At 40.5% G+C, this 26,204-nt stretch overlaps 1 protein-coding gene across 1 annotated transcript in view; it reads right to left on the bottom strand.

Moving 5' to 3' along the window:
* The window catches only part of grin2aa (glutamate receptor, ionotropic, N-methyl D-aspartate 2A, a), a 173,161-nt gene extending 151,038 nt beyond the window's left edge, over nt 1-22,123 (bottom strand). The window contains exon 1 of the mRNA XM_067373881.1: nt 21,719-22,123. Within this exon, the coding sequence (XP_067229982.1) occupies nt 21,719-22,123 (405 nt within the window). The remainder of the gene's footprint in view (nt 1-21,718) is intronic.
* Between the last annotated feature and the right edge of the window lie 4,081 nt (nt 22,124-26,204).

Here is a 26,204-nt window from a genome sequence, read left to right as displayed (position 1 = left end):
GGGAACTCCACACTGCATCTGATGTCAACGCTATGAATAACGCCACAGAATGACCACTTTTGAAGCACATGTGCAACTATTCCAATCCTGATTGGCACAACGTCACCCTGTGACGCATGTTGGCATACCATGGAAGATATAAAGGATACCTGGAACAAATGTCCACTTGGGCTGGATGCCATGGTATGGATGTGGCCGAGGCTATCTGTACGCATTTCCCCTGATCGCTCTTCTCCCGAGAGTTCTAAAAAAGAATTTGGCGGGGCGGCGACAGTCTACTCTTAGTAGATTGTGGTTTTCAGATGTAATGTCTCTCCTAGTTGGCTCTCTGTGGGAGATTCCTGTCAGGATACACTTTCTAACATAGGCAGATAGAGATGTAAAAATAATAATGATAAATGAATAAATAATCTATAAAAATAACATTAATAATACTAATATTAATAATAATAATGTAAAGATACTAATATACTAATATTAATGGAAATAAACTATTATTAAAAAGGTTATGTATAATACCATTAGGGTCCTATATACCAGTGGTTCCCAAACTAGGGTACGCATACCCCTGGTGGTACGTGAGGTGACAAGAGGGGGTACGCTAACAAAATGCTGAGTAGTTGATTTAATTCTACCTTAAAGTAATATTAAAACAGAGCATATTTCTAACTGCCAAAATGCCGTAAATCCAGTACATTTAATCAAATTACCTCATCATTTGCAGTCAAAAATGACTGTATCCACACAAGCAGCGTGCGTAGATTGTGTGCAGAGTCTGCTGCCTTAAATCACGCTAAATTACTGTCGTTCTCGACAATGCACCTTTGTAAAAGTAGGTATTTAGTACTTACTCGCAAGAAGAATAAATATAGACACAGATAATGGATTCATTTCGATTTAAGACTCAAACTTTCTCTGATACAAAAACATACCTTGTGTGAGATCTTGTATTTAATGATGATAACGAGCAAGAATGCAATTGTTCCCAAATATCCACATGATTGCAAATGTGACATTATTATACAACAGGTCAAAAAAAGGTATATTTTAAACCCAGTACTGTCAGTATTTACTCTATTTTGCAATGAAATAATAGTTCTGACGAAAACCACAGCAGAACTACAACACACGTCTGTTTCACGAACAATTCTGCAGCTTTAAACGAATCGTGAATGATTCAATGATTCATTCACAGCTACTTGCTTCGTTACTGAATGAATGACTCGATGACTCACTCATAAAAACAGTGACTTGCTGCCACCTACTGGCAGTTATAGTTTAATATTTAAAAGTTTTTCTTGGTTTTACCATCATTGCATATTTCTCTTTTAAACATTTTTACTTAAAACATTATTTATTTTATAAAGTTATTTGTAAAAGTAAAAATATGCACTGGAAAATCAATTTAGGGGGCAAATATTGTCCCTTAATGGAAAAGGTGTGACTGCGGTCTAAGTGGAAGAGAGGGGGTATGCAGAAGGATGGTAATCCTTTCAGGGGGTACTCCAAGCTAAAAAAGCTTTGGAACCTGTGCTATATACAGTCCTGGGCAGAATTATTGGCTCCCTTGGTAAATATGAACAAGGAAGCCTGTAAAAATAAATCTGCATTGTTAATCCTTTTGACATTTTATTCAAAAAAATTCACAAAAATCTAACCTTTCATTGAAGTAAAACATTTGTAAATCTCATTATGAAATGTTTTTCTCGAATACACATTTGCCACAATTAACGGCACGCTTTCATTCAATTCTTTGTGCAACCTCCTTTTGCCAAGATAACAGCTCTTAGTCTTCTCCTAATGCCTGATGAGTTTGGAGAACACCTGACAAGAGATTAGATACCAATCCTCCATACAGAATCCCTCCAGATCCTTCAGATTCCCAGCTCCATGTTGATACATTCTCCTCCTCAGTTTTCTATAGGATTCAGGTCAGGCCAGGGGACTGGGATGGCCATAGCAGAACCTTAATTTTGTGTTCTGTGACCCATTTTTGTGTTGATTTTGATGTTTGTTTTTGAATCACGGTCCTGTTGGAACATCCAGCAGAAAAATAGGGCCACAACATAGAGTCTGACAAACTCCAACAGAGGACTTTTCTTGAAACCCTCCAAAACAACTTGTGGTGATATAAGTGCTGATTTTTTTCTTTTTTCTTTTTTCCCTGACCCTAAGACTCAACAGTTTTCTGCAGTTCTCCAGCTGTGATCTTTGGAGAGTCTTTAGCCACTCAAACTATTCTCCACGCCATGCATTAAGATAATATAGAGACAAGTCCTCTTCCATCAGATTCATAACATCTTTAGTTGTTAGATTTTTGTGGGAGATTTTTTTTTTTAATGAAATGTCTAAAGGATAATCAATGCAGATTTATTTTCACAACATTCTTTGGTTATATTTACCAAGGGTGTCATTATTCTGAGCACGACTGTAGCACTTTCAAAGCAAGGTTCTTTATGGAGCATTATAAAAAGGGGTTCAAAAAGAGTTCTGCTCTAGTTACAAGCTTAAAAACCCTAATTTGGTAATGTTTAGAACCATTTTGAAGGATGTGTATTTAATGGACGGAGTAAGAACCTAAGTGTTTAAAACTTATGTGCACAGTTCAGCTGAATGATAAAGTTTACCCCCTTTAACTTAGTGTTAATAAACTGAAAGTACGAAGCAAACTGTAAAAAAAATTAAAAAAAATAAAACTGACACTGAAATAAGAGTGTGCCGTTTATACATCAATCAGATGTGTGTTAAAAGTGTTTTCTTTCAGAATCATCATTGATTCTATTCATTTTTGATATTAAAAATAAAACAATGTGTAAGTGTAATTCGCACCCTGTCTGTAACATTATGTATATGTACTCTGATGCTGATGTATGTGAGATATTGACGACAGCACCATGGACAGAGTAAGTTAAAGTTAAGTCTCTGTAAACACTCTCCTTATCAAACTTACCTTTAACTTATAACATTACAATCCTTGAATAATGTTTTTTATGAATGTATGCTTGTTTAAATATTCTATCATGAAGTACACAAAGCTAAATTGTAATGTTGTTAGCTTACATAATCAAAATTATTTCATGCCTTATGAGTGGATTGGCTAGCATACAGTATAAATAAAGGCTTGAGATGACATGAAATTGTGGGCAGAGGTCTGTCATAAATGCAAAAATGGGGAAAGGGGTGCTTATGTCACCTCCAATGTCAAAATTAAACATACGCCCTTGATGACTTTCACATGAACCTGTGACACTGGCTATGAGGAAGCAGCGAGGTTCACTGTGATGGCATAATGACATGTCATTAGCCTGTGAACACATTTGCTGTTACCTTAAGGGCTTCATCGGCAGCTTGTGACTCATATGTGTGTCAGACATGCATAGACAGAGAAAGATGTACAGTATGTGATAATATTCGATCACGAGAAGGGCATGGTGGAGCACTGCTGAATTCGAATATTAAGCATGTTTTTTGTCTAAAAAAATTGTTTTAAAAGCTACACATGAATTTAGGCATAAAAACTATTAATTTTGAGATTACATTTAACAGTAGATTACTTTTAAAAGTTGATAGACTCCATTGCCTTCCACAGTATGGAATACTAAAATACTACAAAAGTCAATGAGGTCCATCAATTGTTTGTTTACAGACATTCTTCAATATATCTTCTTTGTGTTCAGCAGAAGAAAGAAATTCATACAGGTTTGGAACAACTTGAGGGTGGGTAATTGATGACAGAATTTTCATTTTTGGGTGAACTATCCCTTTAATACCGAAAAATGTGTATATTATTATATTCCATTCCAGCAGAGCCCCACCATGTCCTTTTCGTGATGGCATGTCCTCACATACATCTTGCTTTTTCTAAGCATGTCTGACACACATGACTCAGAGGCCGCCTATGCAGTGCTTAAAGTCACACACAGTTTCTGCCAATCTCATGTTAATCTTGAGAACAAAAATGTTCATGTTGTTTACATTATATGCACTTGCGCTCCGATTGCCAACAAAACAGGGACATCTGATGCAGCTTTATTCACCACCTGCGATCTGCAAATCCAGAGCCGAACTGGGTCTTGTTTACAAAGTATTCATCACCGAAATCCCGGGAACAAACAAACATACGTGCACAACTCTGTTGCTGTCCCGGAAAAACAAACTTCTTCCACTGTTCCCTTAACGCTGGGTTCACTTGGGAAGCTTGACAGGAGCTGCGTGTCATTTCGGAGGCTGCGTTCTCCGGAGGTCACATTTGAAGGCTGAATACTTCATCAAGGATGTCATATTTAAGAAAAGTAACCGCATTAAAATTGACTGATATTCATTGTGAGGTGTAAAATACTGTAATTTCTTTCTTACTTTGCAATCTAATGGTTATTTTTCTTAAAGCATTAGTCCACTTTTAATTAAACTTTTCCTGATAATTTACTCACCCCCATGTCATCCAAGATGTCCATGTCTTTCTTTCTTCAGTCGAAAAGAAATTAAAGTTTTTGATGAAAACATTCCAGGATTTTTTTCCATATAGTGGACTTCAATGGGCACCAAACAGTTGAAGGTCAAAATTAGTTTCACTGCAGCTTCAAATTGTTCTACACAATCCCAGACTAGAAATAATGGTCTTATCTAAAGAAACAATCTAAAAAAAAAAAAAAAAATTTTTTTATACATTTTAACCAGAAATGCTCATCTTGAACTAGCTCTCTTCTTCTTCTCTATTTGAATTCCGGCAGTGTAGACACTGCTAAGTGTATTACTGCCCTCCACAGGTCAAAGTTTGAACTAATTTTTATATGCAATATGCTAGTTCAATAGTATATAACAATTAGTTCAAACTTTGACCTGGTGGTGCCCATTGAAGTCCACTATATGGAAAAAAATACTGGAATGTTTTCATCAAAAACTTTAATTTCTTTTCGACTGAAGAAAGAAAGACATGGACATCTTGGATGACATGGGGGTGAGTAAATTATCAGGAAAATTTTATTTAAAAGTGGACTAATCATTTAAATGAGACTGCCTCAATGATGTATGCAGCCTTCAAAGGGTGCAGCCCCTGAAATGGGACACAGCCATTGTTGAAAAATCTCTCGGCTTCCGCATCCCAAAATGAAGCGTGTTGATGGACGTGCTCTTGCTCTCGTTCTGGGTGATGTGTGTGTGCACGCTTATCAGGGAGATTTGGCACAGAAATACTCTGTCATACATCCAAGTCGTGTTTGGAAACTTTGGCCATGTTTAGCATGAGAATCCAACTCTTCAACAGTGTAAATAAGTCAGAATGCATGAAATAGCATTGTACCCGCCCTTAAAGGTTTCAGCAAATGTGCTCACAGGTGTTACGGGTGGCTGGTAGAGAGATGAGGCAGATACGGATTTCCACGATAATAGAGACTTTACTTCAAACAATGGCAATGAACAACAGACAGACACCTTAACAAAACAGAGAACGGACCAGGAGTGAAGGGAGTGAGTGCAATATATGGGGAGTGCTGACAATAGAGTCCAGGTGCAGGTGATGAGTGACGATGAGGAGCAGACGAGGGAAGTGAGTGCAGGTGTGGAGAACAGGAGGATTCTGGGAAATGGAGTCCAGGGAAACAAGGGATCTGTAACAGTACCTCCCCCTCCCGGTAGGCGCGTCCTCGCGCCGTAGATGTAACAACCGGGAGGGGGGCGGGCGCCCTGGAGACCTCAAACCGGAGCAGGGGAAGGAGTAAACTGGAGTGGAGGTCTCCAGGGCAGGTCCAAAAACCATGGCGGGTCAGGAGCCGAAGGCAGCCATGGCGGGTCAGGAGCCGTGGGCAGCCATGGCGGGTCAGGAGCCGAAGGCAGCCATGGCGGGTCAGGTGCAGCGGGCAGCCATGGCGGGTCAGGTGCAGCGGGCAGACATGCAGCGGGCATACATGGCGGGTCAGGTGCAGCGGGCAGCCATGGCGGGTCAGGTGCAGCGGGCAGCCATGGCGGGTCAGGAGCCGAAGCCTTCGAGGCGTTGAGCCCAGGCGTCGCTGAAGGACTGGCGGGTGATGGCGGAACCGAAGGCTCCGCCGACCGAAGCGCAGCCGGGGCTCCAGAAGGCCGCAGTGCAAGCAGAAGGACAGCCAACAAAACGAACACCGGGGGGAGTGAGGAGGCCAACTGAATCCGAGGGACGGAGTGACGGAGCGGAGACGGAGGAGTGAAGTCCAGAGGGGAGGGCAGGCTGATGAATGACCAAGGTGTGAGTGGAGGCAGGATGGAGACTGGTGAAGCTGGAGGACTGATGGGCAACGGTGGAGCAGAGGGAGGTTGGAGCCGGGGTGAAGGTAATCGCCCAGAGGTCCGAGGTGGAGATCTGGGCGAGGGGGCTTGAGGTGGAGGTGCAGTATAGACATGACTTGGAGGAGGCGGGAGAGGGAGGCAGGGAGGGAAAACAGTCTTTGGGCTGGAGAGTTCAATCACAGAGACCATACTAGGAGCGGCTGGCTCGGCGGCGGCGGCTGGAGCGGCAGGCTCGGCGGCGGCGGCTGGAGCGGCAGGCTCGGCGGCGGCGGCTGGAGCGGCTGGCTCGGCGGCGGCGGCTGGAGCGGCTGGCTCGGCGGCGGCGGCTGGAGCGGCGGGGCTCGGCGGCGGCGGCTGGAGCTGAGGGCTCGGCGGCGGCGGCTGGAGCTGAGGGCTCGTAGGCGGCGGAGACTGGAGAACTTTGCTCGGCGGCGGAGACTGGAGAACTTTGCTCGGCGGCGGAGACTGGAGAACTTTGCTCGGCGGCGGAGACTGGAGAACTTTGCTCGGCGGCGGAGACTGGAGAACTTTGCTCGGCGGCGGAGACTGGAGAACTTTGCTCGGCGGCGGAGACTGGAGAACTTGGCTCGGAGGCGGAGACTGGAGAACTTGGCTCGGAGGCGGAGACTGGAGAACTTTGCTCGGCGGCGGAGACTGGAGAACTTTGCTCGGCGGCGGAGACTGGAGAACTTTGCTCGGCGGCGGAGACTGGAGAACTTTGCTCGGCGGCGGAGACTGGAGAACTTTGCTCGGCGGCGGAGACTGGAGAACTTGGCTCGGAGGAGACTGGAGAACTTGGCTCGGAGGAGACTGGAGAACTTGGCTCGGAGGAGACTGGAGAACTTGGCTCGGAGGAGACTGGAGAACTTGGCTCGGCGGAGACTGGAGAACTTGGCTCGGCGGAGACTGGGGTTGAGGGCCATTTCATCCCCTCAAATACAATTAAAATCCCCACAGGCACTGGAGCTGGCTCTGTGGGGACTGGAGCTGGCTCTGGAGATACTGGAGCTGGCTCTGGAGATACTGGAGCTGGCTCTGGAGATACTGGAGCTGGCTCTGGAGATACTGGAGCGGGCTCTGGAAATACTGGAGCGGGCTCTGGAGATACTGGAGCGGGCTCTGGAGATACTGGAGCGGGCTCTGGAGATACTGGAGCGGGCTCTGGAGATACTGGAGCGGGCTCTGGAGATACTGGAGCGGGCTCTGGAGATACTGGAGCGGGCTCTGGAGATACTGGAGCGGGCTCCGGAGATACTGGAGCGGGCTCTGGAGATACTGGAGCGGGCTCTGGAGATACTGGAGCGGGCTCTGGAGATACTGGAGCGGGCTCTGGAGATACTGGAGCGGGCTCTGGAGACACTGGAGCGGGCTCTGGAGATACTGGAGCGGGCTCTGGAGATACTGGAGCGGGCTCTGGAGACATTGAGGCCGCTTTCTTCCTCCTCCTCCGCTTACTGGGCCCAGTAGCGGAATATGGGTCCAGCCTGGGGCAGGCAGGGAGTTCGCTGGAGCGGTATGCGGAGGAAGCCGGAGGTTGACTGACTGGCCCGGCCAACCGTGTTTCTGGATGGACCGGACGACAACACTGATCCTGAACCTCTTCTACTAAGAAATTGGAGCCATTCAACCACAAAATTAAATTGATAGTGTCGCTTAAGGAGAAACAAAAAACAGGTTCATCAAAACGGATAGTGTCGTCATCCAATCCATCCAAAAACAAGGAGATCAACTGAGCATCAGGCCAGTCAGACAAGAAAGCAAGCTCCACGAACTCCTCCACATACCTCTCCAGCGAACGTCCTACCTGCAGGAGCCCGATAATGCGTTCGCTGGCTGTTAGAAGAGTGAGAGGCGCTGGAGGAGCAGGAGCCAGGGAGCTGGTGGAAGTCTCCATACTGTGGAAAACCAAAGTATTTAGGTCCGTTCTTCTGTTACGGGTGGCTGGTAGAGAGATGAGGCAGATACGGATTTCCACGATAATAGAGACTTTACTTCAAACAATGGCAATGAACAACAGACAGACACCTTAACAAAACAGAGAACGGACCAGGAGTGAAGGGAGTGAGTGCAATATATGGGGAGTGCTGACAATAGAGTCCAGGTGCAGGTGATGAGTGACGATGAGGAGCAGACGAGGGAAGTGAGTGCAGGTGTGGAGAACAGGAGGATTCTGGGAAATGGAGTCCAGGGAAACAAGGGATCTGTAACAACAGGCTAATGACATGTCATAATGCCATCACGCTAAGCATTGCGGCTACACATGTATGTGTGTATATATATAAAGAGACAGAGAGAGAGATTTCTCTTATGCTCACCAAGAAGGAATTAATTAGATCAAAAATACAGTAAAACAGTATTATAAAAAATATACAAATTTTCCATTTCACTATATTTGAAAATGTAATTTATTCATGTGATGTCAAAGCTGTATTTTCAACATCATTACTCCAGTCTTCAGTGTCACATGATCCTTCAGAAATCATTCTGATATGATGATTTGATGCTCAAGAAACATTTGTTCTGCTTAATATTTTTGTGGACATTGTGATACTTTTTATAACAAATGTAAATGTCTTTACTTTCAACCAGTTTAATGAATCCTTGCTGAATAAAAGTATTAATTTCTTTAAAAGAAAAATGTACTGTGTATATATCTACTATTGGTCGATAATCGATAACGGTCGATAATCTGTGAATATTTTACATTTCTTCTATCTTAGCGGCACTGAACTTGTGAACAGGTCTTTACACAGAGATGTCACATGACTAGCCATGACGAGCAGCTATTGACTGGCTAAAGGCAATGTCACAAGAACTTAATTAAATAGCTTAAGTCACATGACCATAGGCAGCGAATCGGTGACGCTACTGAATTTACAGACACATACCTCTGACCCTGCTCTACTCTCTACACATACACAAAATACAGATCAAAGCTGGTCAGACCAAGCTATGACAGCTGCCTGTGCAGGGTGGAACTCAGCTGGCATAGGAGATTTTACAGCTCTGCCCTTGGGCCCGCTTTCTACGCACCAAACTCCAGTAAAGACTTCAGCTCTTTGGGGCAAAACATATGTTTTAAATTGACTTCTGAGAAGTTCAATATGCACCATCCTGGCAATAATCACAGACACTTCCGAAAGAAACTGTGTCACAGAGAGATCTTTGCAGCACATCTGCTATTTCCAATCTCAATTTAGACATAAAATGGAGCATATGAGTGCCTCTTTCACCAGTAATGAAATAAATCTCCTCTGAAAATCTGATATTTTACAGTTAAGCTTTCCTTTATCATTCACCTCCTGTGAAGGTAATTGGTTTTGAACTAGTGTTTGTTAAGTCCTCTGGTGCACTTGGAGTGCCTCCAGCCTGATGCTGAAAATATGCCACCTGGTTAAAGTAACCCTTGCTTTTAAAAGATCAACACCACCCACCCTTTGATTTGGTTTATTGACTATTTCTGAACAGATTGAAGACTCACAAGATATCAAAGCAATCCTCTTATTATTCTTTACAATGACTACTGAAGCTAAATAGAGTTCTACTTTGGTCATTTTTGCTCAGTATATTAATTATAGGCAGACATTAAGATATTTAGTTTTTATTTTATCGGTCAGTATAGGTTATATAATTGTGCATTTAGAACAGATTACCATCATTAAATGCTCACTTAAAGGAATAGATGACCAAAAGATTATAAACTTTCTTCTGTGAAACACAAATAATTTTAAATAACATTTATTTCTCAAAATGAATATCTATTTTTCATGCTGTACATTATAATGTTGTGATGCCAAAATTCACTTGCAGCATTTAAAATGATTTATTTTATTATTATTATTATTATTATTATTATTATTATCTAGTTTTCCCTAGGGTAACTATGTAAATTTTCACCAGTAGAGGTCGCTTATTCCAAACAAAGGTGTAGCTTGATGGCGCCTTGATTTCGCAGAATGATGAGAGGTGTTGTCTTCACATCTACAGCCGGTGGAAAAGAATCAGGATGGGACTCAGGCAGAAATAATGTTCATGGATGAGATTATTATTGTTACTGTAGTATGAAGCAGAGCACAGCCTAGTACTGTACGAGCAGAAACGAGGCCGCTGGAGTGATTGCTAATGAGATACGAGTGTGACACACGTCTCGAGAGCAGCAGAGCTTTTATTATGCTTCAGTCGCTGCTTCCACTTTTTCCGGTCAAGGGTATGTGGGGTAAAGCAGCGCTGTTTTATCATATTAGGTACATTTGTGTGCTGAAAGTTGTTATAGTGCTACTCTCTGCGTTAGCTCGAGGGATACTATATGACACTTGTTGCACACTGCAGTAAGCTAGATCGATATTAGGCATGGTAAAACATGGTACTCGCATTAAATCAAGAAAACGAGATTTAAATATTAAGACTTGCTGTGTTGAACTATAAAATGATTTTGTTGATGATATAAAATGAAGTTTTCTGTTGATGAATGTATCCATTCATCGGACACGGACACATCTCCAGTCCTGGTTAAAATTGCTTATTTATCTGGATTTACAGATTCTTGGAAACATATGGGATAATATGTACATAAGTCAACAAAATATATAACACTGTTCTAGTGGTTTTTGGATATTTTAATCCAAAAATCTTACAAATTGTGCCTTTAAGGTAGAACCTTTTATTTAATTTTTTTATTCGTTTTATGGGTGGTCTGAATAAACCTTTCCATAATATGTGAACAGACATACATAGCTCAGCTTGTATGTATGCTCAATTTTTCATTAATTTGACCTACACTGAGGCAAGTCTCAAGTGTGAAGCTCATCTTTCCACCTCAGACACTGAGTAATGTGGGAAGCCGTTATTTATCAGCCACATAATCACTCTTTTCAGCTATGGTGTATAAGCTGCTTCTTTCCCATTTATTGTTCACAAAGCATACTATAGCACCTTACAATATTTCTTATGAAACATTTTCACCTTTCCAATGAAATAAACTCTTTGGCATTTTCCCCCCAATGTTCCGTACATTTTCAAGGCCACTTTATAAACCAGAACGCCTCTACATTTTCCTTTATAACGACGGCCGTCACGACTCGTGCATACTCCCGTGCTGAAAGTCTATGGTTTTTGTCATGCACAAAAGGCAGTCAAGGTTTCAGGAAGAAGACTTTCATTTAATCTAAACCTTAGTCTGATGTTTATCCCCCACATCCCTGACAAGTATGAACAGCTATATACAGTGGGTACGGAAAGTATTCAGACCCCCTTAAATTTCTCACTCTTTGCCATTTGCTAAAATCATTTAAGTTCATTTTTTTCCTCATTAATGTACACACAGCACCCCATATTGACAGAAAAACACAAAATTGTCGACATTTTTGCAGATTTATTAAAAAAGAAAAACTGAAATATCACATGGTCCTAAGTATTCAGACCCTTTGCTCAGTATTTAGTAGAAGCACCCTTTTGATCTAATACAGCCATGAGTCTTTTTGGGAAAGATGCAACAAGTTTTTCACACCTGGATTTGGGGATCCTCTGCCATTCCTTCTTGCAGATCCTCTCCAGTTCTGTCAGGTTGGATGGTAAACGTTGGTGGACAGCCATTTTTAGGTCTCTCTAGAGATGCTCAATTGGGTTTAAGTCAGGGCTCAGGCTGGGCCATTCAAGAACAGTCACAGAGTTGTTGTGAAGCCACTCCTTCGTTATTTTAGCTGTGTGCTTAGGGTCATTGTCTTGTTGGAAGGTAAACCTTCGGCCCAGTCTGAGGTCCTGAGCACTCTGGAGAAGGTTTTCGTCCAGGATATCCCTGTACTTGGCCGAATTCATCTTTCCCACGATTGCAACAAGTCGTCCTGTCCCTGCAGCTGAAAAACACCCCCACAGCATGATGCTGCCACCACCATGCTTCACTGTTGGGACTGTATTGGACAGGTGATGAGCAGTGCCTGGTTTTCTCCACACATACCGCTTAGAATGAAGGCCAAAAAGTTATCTTGGTCTCATCAGACCAGAGAATCTTATTTCTCACCATCTTGGCAAACTCCATGCAGGCTTTCATGTGTCTTGCACAGAGGAGAGGCTTCCGTCAGGCCACTCTGCCATAAAGCCTCGACTGGTGGAGGGCTGCAGTGATGGTTGACTTTCTACAACTTTCTCCCATCTCCCGACTGCATCTCTGAAGCTCAGCCACAGTGATCTTTGGGTTCTTCTTTACCTCTCTCACCAAGGCTCTTCTCCCCCGATAGCTCAGTTTGGCCGGACGGCCAGCTTTAGGAAGGCTTCTGGTCGTCCCAAAAGACTTCCATTTAAGGATTATGGAGGCCATTGTGCTCTTAGGAACCTTCAGTGCAGCAGAAATTTTTGTAACCTTGGCCAGATCTGTGCCTTGCCACAATTCTGTCTCTGAGCTCTTCAGGCAGTTCCTTTGACCTCATGATTCTCATTTGCTCTGACATGCACTGTGAGCTGTAAGGTCTTATATAGACAGGTGTGTGGCTTTCCTAATCAAGTCCAATCAGTATAATCAAACACAGCTGGACTCAAATGAAGGTGTAGAACCATCTCAAGGATGATCAGAAGAAATGGACAGCACCTGAGTTAAATATATGAGTGTCACAGCAAAGGGTATGAATACTTAGGACCATGTGATATTTCAGTTTTTCTTTTTTAATAAATCTGCAAAAATGTCAACAATTCTGTGTTTTTCTGTCAATATGGGGTGCTGTGTGTACATTAATGAGGGAAAAAAAATGAACTTAAATGATTTTAGCTAATGGCTGCAATATAACAAAGAGTGAAAAATTTAAGGCGGTCTGAATACTTTCCGTACCCACTGTACATTTACATCAGTAAATAGCACTATTCCAAGACCTCAACTGCTGCCTCCAGCATAACAAAAATGCATTTCCATCCACCTCCTGAGATTAGCGACCTAACTGTGGAAGTCTCTGGAGCTCCGAAAGTCCGCTGCCTCATTTGTCAAAGCTGACCCTGAAAAACTCAGCTGTTTTGTCATTTATCTTTGCTACCATTGGACCTATTTTTAAAGGCATGTCCATGTATCGAGAACGAAGGAACATGGGAAGAAGTAGAACAAAAACTAGTTTACTCTCAAGGTGTGAGATGATTTTAGAAAGGATCATGGGTTCAGGAGAAGGAAAAAAACGAAGACACAGCGTGCGTTGACAGTCTTTGTCCCAAGCTGACCGTGTTGTGAGTCTATTCAGTATGTTCTATGAATATTACATGGTGACATTACTACAAGAAAGCAGCAAAAAAAAAATTAACAAAGTACCTCAGGCCATTCAAAAATAAGAACAGCAGCCCTCTTGTTGAGCACAAAACAAGTCGATATCTTGCCATCGATTAAGATGTTAAGGCTCTGTTAATCAATTATCCAATCAAAATCCTCAAGCAGACACTTTTGTAATACATTTTGCAATAATGCTGTTTGGATAACCTCTATTAAATTCAGCCTCTAGAGCCTGGAGCAAATGCAGCTCGATGTGAAAAAGGTTTGCTCACAATGCTTAACAGCATCATGAATTAGATGATTTCTGTCCACAATTATTTTTTGCCATCTTATTTAGCTTGAAAAGTCACCTTGAATGGTTTGCAATTTAGTGAAGCCACCATAAGCTTAGTCCAGAAAATTATGTACATTTGAGTGCTCTTTTGAAGCAGAGGATCTATTTCAGAGCAGGTTAACTGTCATTAACAGCCTGAACTCTGCAGAAAGAGAACAATGCCACTCAATGCCGTTCCTTCAACCCAGGGATTTGCCTTAAAGTCCCCCTGTAGTCAATAATTTTATCCCTTAATACTCATCTTTGATCACCAAAATTACATATTTAAACATTTTTTTCCAGTGAAAAAAAATTCTTAATGCCTTAAAATAGCTTGAATATAACTCTACACCCTTGCCTCATTTAATATACACGGATCTATGAATATGATAATTAGCCCAGCCTCCACTCACTCACACAAGCTTAGACGAGATCCACTCCGTCAGCTCACTGAGACTTACCGGGATAACCTTCTTTTGAGACTCCCTTGCGTGGTCAGTTAATGTTATGCTTGATTTGTTACAAGGTAGTTTGTGACGTCAGAAACACCAGCGATTTCAAACCGCGGGTTTGAGACCGTCTTTGGTTTACTGCAGTTTTAAAGAGAAAATACTCAGCAATGGTGCTGAGTTATGAATTTACACATGGTTTGTCTAAAAGCATGTTAAAAAAAAACACAGAGACATATGAACAACATTAAAAACTTGATTTTCACCACAGGGGGACTTTAAATTTTCCTCACGGCTATGCTTCGCTTTAGTGAGCAATTAACAGTCTTGTAACTTCCGCTGGGCCATCATACATAAAAAGCATTCTAATGAATGCATGGAGCACAAAGCAAAATATATTTAATTCATGCCATCCACTTCCATTTTCTGTCTTTGAACACACTTCACTGCTTCTGACAAGGAATTGTACCAATACGGAGGAGTGTATTCTGATGTAATTGTGTTCGCTGCATGAGCACTGCAGTGCATCTCTCATCTCGCCTCGGCTGAGGACAAGCAAGTCTAGAGGAAAGCTTTATTCATTTTGCAGTCGCATGAAAGCAAAACAGCGTTCAGTGAAGATGCAGTTCTCCTCTGCCCAAAATACAGTATGAGCCAAGGTACTAAAAAGTTAGATGCAAAGCATATGTAATTCTCTAGCACTCTGTAATGGTGAAGTCCAAATCCATGTCGCACTCTGTTTGGAAGTGTTTCAGTCTCTGCTTCAAGACTTGGATAAGCTTTTCTACCATCTTCATAAACTAAAAATTACAATCATGTCATCATTTACTCAACCTCATTCTGAACACAAAAGGTGACTTCTTTTTAATGTGAATGAGAACTGGGATTTTCAAGTACCAAAATTACAAAAAAAAAAAAAAAAAAATGCTACACAGCTGATGCACCATTTTCCAAGTCTTCTGAAGTCATACAATAGTTTTGTGCAAAAGACAATTTAATGAAATTTAAGATGTTATTCACTGAACATCCTGATCCGATATCAATGTGAATGAATCATTCTTTTCAGTCTGATCTTTTTGATGAATTGGTTGATCATCTGAATGATTCATTCACAAATCTGACTGATCTGTCATAGCAAATAACAGCTAAATGGTAGTGACAACTGTCAGTGAATCAGTGATTATACATATAGCTTCAGACAACTTATAAAAATAAAAACTTTAAATAAAATATACATAAAAATATAAACACAAATAATATGCACCAATTTTAAAATACTTGTTAACTTTACTTTCATTGTAATTGCATGGAAACGAGCAATTTCTCTTTAACATTTCTCCCTCTGTGTTCCATCAAAGGAAGAAAGTCACATTCGGAAGGGCAAGTAAATAATGACAAAATTTTCATTTCTGCATGAAATATTCCAAATCAAAAAGACAATCATACTATGAAATGCATTTACCGTACAGTATAAACACAGTGTTTATACTGTATAGCACTGTAATACTGTTACAGCGAAAGAGTAAAGCAATCAAATTAACATTGCTTGCCCTTAACCGGGCTAAACAAGACCACTGCAGCAGCCAGAAAAACATCTGCCTCATGCCTCACCCTTCACAGCTGCACTGACCTGTCTTTAATTAATGAGCCAGGCTACATAACGCAATGAAATCATTGTCATTTTCAAGCTCGCCCTGTTTCAGCCTGCCTTACATAAGATTACAGTTTGGCTGTTAAGGTCCGCTGTTACCACCGCAAGTGGTTCATTGTGTGATTACACCCTCCAATGGATTTGTCCTTACATAAGAGAGCATATAGCTGTGGGGTCAATCTCACAGCTAGACCTTTGTTGTCTAATAAATGTCCGAGGCTTCATTTACCTCATAATTGATGGTAAATCATTTGCAGCATTTAACGAATGAAATAACAGACAGCTTGTCTGTGACCCTAGGTTGCTTCGGTGCAAACTACCTTGTCTTCATAATATCCTTCATTAATAGTGACATCAGCAAGTCTGAACTGCAGCGTTTCCAGGGGTCAATGGCACATTTCCAGCAAAGAGTGCTGCTTGCAGCTGGCTTGGGAATCCAGGACTGCAGCAAACTTGTTTGCTCCTATTTGCATTACATCAATAAATAGACTTTCTTGAAACAGAAAACACAATAAGTGCTCTAGCATAATCAAACAAATCTGTCAACATAATTATTAGTTTTTAATAATAATTTAGTTATTAAGCAGCTTTTAAACCATTCTAAATAACAACTGTTTACGGAAAAAAATGAAAATGTGGCATTTCTGAATACAACTTGACAACTTTTTTGTTCATCAGCCACTGTGGCTAGTGATTTTCCAAGGTTTCTAGACCTGGCCACAATTTTGACTTTGATACCATGGGGGAAAACTGCCATACAGATATTTTTAATGTAATATCATAATTTGGCAGCAGGTATATTAGGCTGCTGTCACTTTAAGGCCTGACGCACAGATCCATTATACTGTTACATATGCGTTTTCTTTCTCAACCGTTTACGTTCACTTAAAATATAACTGACTTTTTACGTGAATACTTGCCAAGATTGGCATTTTGACATTATTTTGTGTGTATTTGACTGTTTAAGTGCAATAATCAGCAAAAAATAACATAGTACTGAGAGGCGTTTTTATGTGCGTGCACTTTAGGTGCGAGCACAAAATCTGTTTTGTGCTCAATTAAGCACAATTCACACAATTCCACGGCAAAATTCAAGACCTGTAACAACAACAATATTTCTGCCTACATCACGCGTGACCTTTCCAACATGATTACGTCATGCGGATCGCAGAGCTAGTGCAAGACGAGCATTTGTGGTTAAAAAGTATATATATTTTTAAGAATTGTTTTTTTTTTTTTTTTTTTTAATTTTCGCTAGATAAGAGCCTTATTCCATGGCTGGGATCATGTAGAGCCCTTTGAAGGTGCACTTAAACTGCAGTTTGGACCTTCAACCCATTGGTAACTGTTGAAGTCCGCTATATGGAGAAAAATCCTGGACTGTTTTCCTCAAAAACCTTAATTACTTTTCAACCGAAGAAAGAAAGACATAAATATCTTGGATGACATGGGGGTGAGTAAATTATCAGGAAATTAATTCTGAAGTGAACTAATCCTTTAATGTCAAGCCGGGCATACAACATAAAAAGACTGTAAATTGACTAGAATCACAAGCTCTGTATAGAAGTCAGTATTCTGTTGAGATACTCTAAGAATAAAGAGCTATAACTATAAGTGATCTCTTTAATTCAATTTTATTCAAATTAATACTTTTATTTAGCAAGTATGCATTAAATTGATCAAAAGTGAAAGTAAAGACATTTATAATGCTTTATTATTAAAACATAATAAATGCTGTTCATTTGAACTCTCTATTCATCAAAGAATCGTTGTTGTTTTTTACACTGATAATAATAAGAAATGTTTCTTTAATGTGTGGTTATTTATGTGACACAAAACTAATATAAACTAATATAAACACTAATATAATTAACTTTTGAAATTATTAGTAAATGAGACCCAATGCGAGACATCTTTTAAATCTCTTGTGACACTCTAGAGTGTGTCCTTAAGTGATCAGGCATATAGCTAAATTCTCCATTCACTCTTCATATAATCTCACTGCAGTCTAGGAGAAACAATTGAGATTTTAAAGTGATCTCATTTGTGGTTTTCCTGTGGGAAAGTGCTTCCTTTCATCATTACTCTCCAGCACCGCTGCGCAAAGCCTTTTTGCCTTGGAAATAGCAGTTATAGCTAATTAAATTATTTTTCTTGCTGTCCTGTCCACGGGAGTCAGGCACACAAGAAAGCGCGACTATAATCAAGAGAGTGTTGTAACACTTGTCCAGCAGACATGTGCTGTGACCTGATGAGTTCTGCACCCCGTGTGCAAGCCACCATCTCTGGGATGCTGCTGAAGAATGATAATGTTTAACCCCTCTGAGACAATGTATTGGACAATGAACATCTGTGTGAGGTTCAGAGCACATAAGAGGTGTCACATCTACAACTGTGCCATTTCAGAAGGGAGCAGATACGAATGTCCCTCAAGGCTAGTCAAGCGGTAATATGGCTGCAAATAATATTTGATGATGCTCAGGGGATCTGGACATTAGCATTTGAGAAGATATTTGCAATATATTTGAAGGTATATGAGAACATTTATGAACACAATGAGGATACACAAAGGGATCTCTTTGGAGGGACTAATACCACTTTCGCTCCCACTAGTCGAAGTGGAAAAGCAATATGGCTGTTTAGAGAAAACGCTGTGACATCACATTGACCTCACTGAAGTTAATTAATAATTTCATTTAAAATCTCCACCCTGTGGTTGTTCCCTCATCTACAGCAACAGCAGGTTATTAGTAGTAAGATGGCAGTGAGTTAATTACATTTCATAATTCGCATGTTCATAAATGCTCTCTTATTAGAGAATAGTAAACATAAGTGCTCCGCTTGTTCACAGCATGTCTTTGTTAATGAATTTTCATATAAATAACATAAAGCGCTCAATGGATATGACTCAAGGGACACAATTCAGAACTCAAAAGTATTATAAGGGATTGCAGCTTAATGTTACATTTAGGTTTGTTTAAAGGTTTCTTGGTTAACAATAAAGGGTGAAGGTTTGATGCCATAACTGGTCCATAAAAAACATTTTTCTCCATTGATTGTCATTTAAACACAGTCAAATACTCTGAAAGAATACAATTTTTGCAAACACCATACATGTATATCAGTAATATTCATGTTTACACTAGTAACAGTTCAAATGTTTGGGGTCAGTAAGATTTTTTTAAAGAAATTAATACTTTTATTCAACAAGGATACATTAAAATGATCAAAAATAAACGTAAAGGAATACATTAATAATGTTACAAAAGATTTCTGTTTAAAATAAATGCTTTTTGCTATGCTAAATGTTTTTTTAAAATTGAAAAATGTATTACAATTTCCAGTAAAATATTAAGCAGCACAACTGTTTTCAGTATTGATATTAATAAGCAATGCTTTTTTGAGCACCAAATCAGCATATTATTTCTAAAGGATCATGTGGCACTGAATTGCTGCTAAAAATTCAGCTTTGCTATCACAAGAATAAATAACATTTTAAAACATTAAAATAGAAATCAGTCATTTTAAATTGTAATAACATTTAACAGTGTTACTGGTTTTTTATTGTATTTTCTGATTAAATAAATGCAGCCTTGGTGAGTATAAAAACATTAAAAATCTTACTGACATTTGAACAGATATAGTAAATAAAATACAGGGCCAGAAAGAAACCAAACATATGCAAACATTCACCACAAAACCAGAGGCCTCTGCTATTAAAAAGTTTACCAACTCTGTACTTTGTGTCAACTTGCAAATAGCAGGATGTCTAAAGAGTTATACCCGAGAGTCGGGTAAGATAAACCTGTTTTCTCTAGGCAATGAGAAATGGGACGGAAGTAAAACTAACTACAATTATACATCAGGATGACTCCTACATCAGCTGAACTTCAATGATAAGTCCTGGACTAATTTTTCAGTTCATCCCTACACTGACAAGTCCCTCCTCCAAACTGAAGTCCTTAAATTAACAGCACTTGAAGGCTATTGAGGGGTCGTATCTCATCCAAAAGAGAACACCATGATCAGCAGACTCAAGTCCATGAACACCTCTCTACATGTCTTGAATGAGGTCACGATAAGATTAATGGTGTTTGCTCTGCACAGAAAGACTCACCAACACATCTGTGTCAAATTCGACTACCTCTGAATGTGTCGAATTACCGGAAAGAAACTTTATAACAGGCTCAAAGATAGCAAAGGCTTTAGTTTGAGCCACGGTGTGCATATTCTGAATCTACTGGGGATATATTAGCAGTATATAAAAAGATAAGAACTTCAGAATTGATATATCCACAATAGCAAGACAGATCATTGCATTTCCCTGTCAGTGATGGAGGAGAGAAAGAACTAAATTGCCTAAATGGCTATCTCCATTGTATGTTGCCTCTCTTGGCACCTGCGTATATTAAATGACAATCATGTGTCTTAAATCAATTGATTCAGGCTGAAGATATATGGGAAAGCAACCTAAGAATGTCAATAAGACAGACAGTTGATCTTTGGCCGTAACTAGCCGTGAACGTGCCTGTGCATTGGCCGCATTCAGTAGGAAGAAGCACTTTAGATATAAAACAAAGGATCCCCTGACACATGCCAATGATCCCTCTGTTTATTTGGTTCAAATCCTGCTGCATGGGCACTAAATGAAGTAAGACCTGCCCGGCGGCCCAACATTAATTACCACATGTATGCTTTCTTGTCTCCTGAAGAATGAAAAAGCCATGAGCTACCATTAATTTCGCCTCGTCTCTCCTAACCAATAAAGATTCTCAGAATCTAATCAAATGACTCTCCTTTTGACACACCACCACTAAAATGCAACATTTAGGCCACTTAAAACACGCACACAGCTGTAGCATATAGTCATTTCATAACTCTAGCATGACGTATATGTACAGTATGTAAACCACGCAAAGTTCACATTTACATGTCACTTGTAGTATATACTCACATCCTTGTGACATACAGTTTAAAATGTATACATGTGATGTATTATTCAACATAAGAAGACACAAAGGTCCCAGTGAGTTAAAACAGCCACGACATTTATCTCCTTAAGGATCAACACGGACTGCTTTAGAATGACTTAATGTACCACTGAAGTAAGTCTCCTGAGAATAAGCTTTCAAAACGTTGCTTCATTTGATACAGCGACATCCCGAGATGAAAAGAGAGTAAACACATTTAAATGCAGCAGCGAGTGCTCATGAGAAACAGGATTATTATATAAACTCAACGCAGGTCTGCAATGGGATTTTCTGCAAATGTGGAAATTCGGATGCAGTGCAGTTAGCGGTCGGTCGGTAATGAAAATGGAACAAAGTCAGCAGAGTGGCAAATTATCACTTCTCTAGGTTTACCATCTTAAATTGTACCAGAAACTGATCTCAAATCCCCTTTTTGCTCTTCAAATCAAGTGAGTGTTGCATGATGACAGCTGTGATTGAAATTATGATGGTTGAGTATAAAGAGATATTTGTCATCGGATTCAGTAAAGTGATTACTCTAGTCTAGTGGAATGCAAATGGAACATATGTTGTGAAATAACTCCATATTGTAATTTGTCAGAGGAACAGTTAAGGCACGTCTGCATGTTGCACTAATGATGTTATTTTACATCACTGTCATTACCAAACCACATTAAGAGTGCACATTTTTACTAATTTTGTGATCTCAATAATATTTCGAGCTCATCTTCCGCTCTCGATATTATTGAGTAAACAATTTTGTAAAGTAGAGCACTTTAGTATTCAATAATGTACCCTGCTCCAGGTGAGCTGCTGCTTGACATACTACGGACTGACCTTATCCGCCATGATCATGGATGAGCCCCCGTGGATCCCCAGGATGGGTATCAAAGTCTGAGAGGAAATAAAATCCAAAATCTGGGCGATGGCTTCCTGGTCAGTGCCGTCCCCAAACACCACCCCATGGATTTTAGTCCCAGACATGAGATCGCACACATGGGTAATGATGCTTTTGGGGTCTGTTTCATTCACCAGCAGGGTCACCACGTTGACGTCAATGGGATCATCTTTGCTCCACAGAGCCCTTATATCTCGATCGGAGATGTAGCGTGTTTGACCGAGGATCACGGCAATGTTCAGTATGGGCACTTTCTCTGCCGCATGTGAGACGCTGATGAGGGTAAGGAGAGCTGGAAGAGTCAGAAGAACCAACCTGGAAAACCCCATAGTGCTCGACTTCATTCCCTGCAGAACAAACACACACACACACACACACACACAACAGAGGCTGTTTTTGATACAATGCATTCAGAGATTTACAAACTACACCATGCTCAGGGTTTCTTCTTAAAGAATGAAACTCTAAAAGCTATCTAAATCACATGCAACATTGCTTAAAACTTATTGTAGTTCAGAACTGCATTACCAACAATACCTATTTGAGAGCTATCCACATAATACACACAACTGCATCCAGTTGAGTTACACAACAACGGCGAGGAGCGCAGGATGTTATAATCTCATTTTGGAATTTAGGCAATGAATAACTAGCAATGAGCGAATGATGAATATTACATGTGACACTGGATCTGAGCAGCAAGCAGGGCAGAAGAGAGTGGAGCTGACATCATCACATGAAGAGTCTTGGACTGACTGAGCGGAGGAAGCTCACAGGCCCTCCGCTACTGTGGCCAGCACGTATACGCAAACAGATGCATAGTAAAGCAAGGCATAAAACTGCAGAGAAACAACATATGGCGCAGGGGCTGTTGAAGCTTGCGATTCTTGTGAGGAATAATGCATTATTAAAGACAAATGAATGAGCAAGCAAGATTTATCAGTTTCAGCTGATGAGAATTAAGTAGAGCAAACAAACATCAATGGTTGATTTGTTTGATGCAGTTGAGCAGAGATTGGTGAAAATATCATGCTTTGTCTGATTTGATCTAGGCTTGTCTCAAGAGACTAAGAATCAAAATGATTTTTTTGCACAAATGCATTTAGACCAGATGCTTATATTTAGTCATTTAATAATTATTAAATATATACAGATGTGTAAATATAGCAGAATATCCTTGTTTAAGTTGTTGTATGTCTTTAATCTCTGTTTTAAATCAATACATGACATTTTGTCCAACACAGCTACTGTCATCATGTGTATATTATATATATATGTGTATGTATGTATGTATGTGTATATACAAATACATACAAATATATGCAAAAATGTGCCATGTTCATGCTCAAATCATCAGAAGAATTATGAACAATGTGACAAACATTAATGAATGTGGCTGGAAACCAGGTCTTTTGACAATTACGTGTAACATTTATGTGATCTTTCATTTTAATGTAATTTATTAGAGAGCGTAGGAGAGAGAGAAAGCATAATTTATGAAGATTTTGCTGTTCGCGTGAATAAAAACTGACCTGATTTGTTATTTTAGGCAAATGCGATATCAGTGTTCTTACAACGTGACAGAGATCTTAACATGGGGAATATATCTAGATGAATATTTCTTTTGATACCTCATTAATTTCCTCAAAACGATTATTATGCAAGTGCGCCCCCTATTGACGCGTGTCGTTTTGCGTTCTCAGCTGGAGCCTCAGTACGCTGCAAGGGCACCATAATATTCAATGAGAAAGTATAGTATACGCGTCAGAACTTTACAACACAAGCAACGAAGAAGGCTGATAATAGCCATTATTTGACCAAAAACGAAGACGAGATTACCTATTTCTATGCTCATTTACAAATAAAAACAGCGTTGTTTTAAAAGAAAATAGGCTATTTGAAGTTTAATCAAGAACTCGACCAAAATCCGCATTCATCTGTTACATATCAAACGAAGCACAGACAAGTCCTCTATCACGCAAAACCTTTTCGAATGACACATTTATCTTTTCTGTTCTTTTTCTTTTTCTCGTTCAGTAGTAGCTAAACGAGTTCCCTCGTTTTGTCCAGCAAAAGCGAAGCGCACTCCTGAGGGAAAATCCTCAGATTTGGTGCTCACATGATCATGACACGAGTTTTCACACAGGTAAAACAAGAGCGTGTTGTTGAACATAACTCAATAAAATCCAACTTGCAGTTACAATCAAACATTATAAATTAACTAACCCACGTTTCTTCATTTTATGCCATTTTTTTAGCATCGCGCATCCCTAATGATGCAGGAAAAGCCGCGCGTCTTCCTGCATCAAATTAATTTCAGTGTAACTGAATGGTGAGACTGAATTTTAAACGTTTATGTTCGTTCTCCATTGCCTATTAGAGACTACGTCGTAATGAACCACGCACATTTTACCAAAGAGAGAGGAAAAAACAACGATACTCACAGCATCCCTCTTCCACAAAGCTCCAAAGATGTTGAATGGGATGACATTGCAACAGTCCTCCTCTCACCAGCCAGGTTGGAAATATGGACAATTATTCCCACCGACGAATCCTTTAAGTTCAACCATATGAATGAAAATAATCCAGCGGTTTGCACGCTTATGAATTATCCATGACTCTTCCTCGATGAACAGAACCGCGAGACTCGCACGCTGGTAACTGAACTGAAATCCGCAAGAAATGGGGATTGAATCTGCAAGCAGGACCACAGGACAGTCTTCACAGTCCTCTTTCCCCACAGCCTCTCTGGAACTGAGGGATGCCGTCAGTAACACATCCTTAAGGTGAAAATGAGAATTACACCCAGATTCAGAGCAAGGCACCCCCTAACAAGAAAACAGTTTTCAGTGCAACGGTCTTCAAATCTTGTGAGTTGCTCATCGCTCTTAAACATCCGAGCGCATGAATGCAGTTAGGCTGCTTGTCGTAACTTGGAGGCTACAGAATCCTACATGTTCATCATAATCATAATCATTCATAAACTTGCTAGCCTAATACTTTGATATGAATTACCTTGGTTCGGTTTGTGGAGCTTTAGCCAGATTCTTCTGCTTTTTCAGTGATCTTCTGAATCATTTCGGTGAGGGATTGCCTCTCGGTGACGTACAGTACGTGCGTTTGAAATTCCAGAGCCAAACTTCACTGCGGAAACCACTGAGCTCATCATTCCCATGTACAGTGAGCGCGCGGCTCGGACATCAGGGGCTCATCAGCGCAGATGCTGCTCTCACACACATTATTCTCATCTGAGCGTTCATTTCATGCTCGAGTCAGTGCGTTTCTGCATCATTCGTTCACCGATACTTTTCAAATGAGATGAGGGAACATCGAGCTTTTTATGTCAGCTCGTTATATACGCTCAGCACGCACTTATGCGTTTATCCTCTCATGTGTTCTGGTCTAGTTGCAAAAACCTCACAGATCGTGTTAAATGTAGCTACTGGGTATATTCAGGGATGTAGAATATGGTCATGCAGAAAAAGGCATTAATGTGTGCTTTAGAAGTAGTAATAAACAGACAATATTCTAGTAATATGCATGCTAATAAGTTAAGAGTGAAAACTGGACCCTAAAGTGTTACCATACATACAGGGGTGCACATAAGTGGTGCGCAGTTGCGCATGCGTGGTAAAAAATAAACAACGTGCACCAGAAAACATGGAGGGAAGCGCTTTTGAGTAACATTTTTGAGAATCGGTTTACAGGGACACATTTACTTACTGGAGTAGGAGTTTTCTCCGTCTCTGATAAGATAGCAATCATGATGATAAGTGTGTTCTTTAATTATTGGGGGTGCAACGGATCGCGGTTCGGCACGCATTTGATTCGCAGATTAACTGTTAAGTTTAACCATCATAGAGTGAAAGTTTTATCATTTGGAAGTGTTTTGTCTCGCTAATTAGCATATTCAAACAGTTTTAAAAGCGAAAGAGGCGAAAATCAGGACTCATCTGTGCCACACCCGAAGCGCATGCGCACACAGAAACAGAGAGGCGCATTTCAGACAGCGCCAGGGGCCGTTCACATATTGCGTTTTTTCCGCGCGCAAGTCAGTTATTTTAAATGTAGCCCCGCGGCAGGCGCGCTCATAATGGAAGTGATGCGCCGCGTTTTCCAGGCGCATCGAGATGAAAAATTATCAACTTTTCAGAATGCTGCAAGCTTTCACCGCAGGTCATGTGACAAGAACCAACCGATCAGCTTCGTCCTTTCTGTAACAAAACTGAAAGCTCAGCCAAACAGCTGATTATAGCTGTACAGGATGGGGTTTTTATTTCTCATCTCTATCAGTATATCTAGTAGTAAAGCTAATGCAAGGGCTTGGTTCATGGTTGCATAGCAACAACAGAGGCCATGGGAGAACAAGAGCTTTTGGAAAGGAGGAGAAAGCGCCGCGGATTTTTCCACGCGTTTTTAGGCGCA

Source organism: Chanodichthys erythropterus, chromosome 3, assembly GCF_024489055.1.
Source record: "Chanodichthys erythropterus isolate Z2021 chromosome 3, ASM2448905v1, whole genome shotgun sequence".
Lineage (NCBI taxonomy): Eukaryota > Metazoa > Chordata > Actinopteri > Cypriniformes > Xenocyprididae > Chanodichthys > Chanodichthys erythropterus.
Note: the sequence above shows the minus strand (reverse complement) of the source record. Positions and strands in the feature narration are given on the sequence as shown.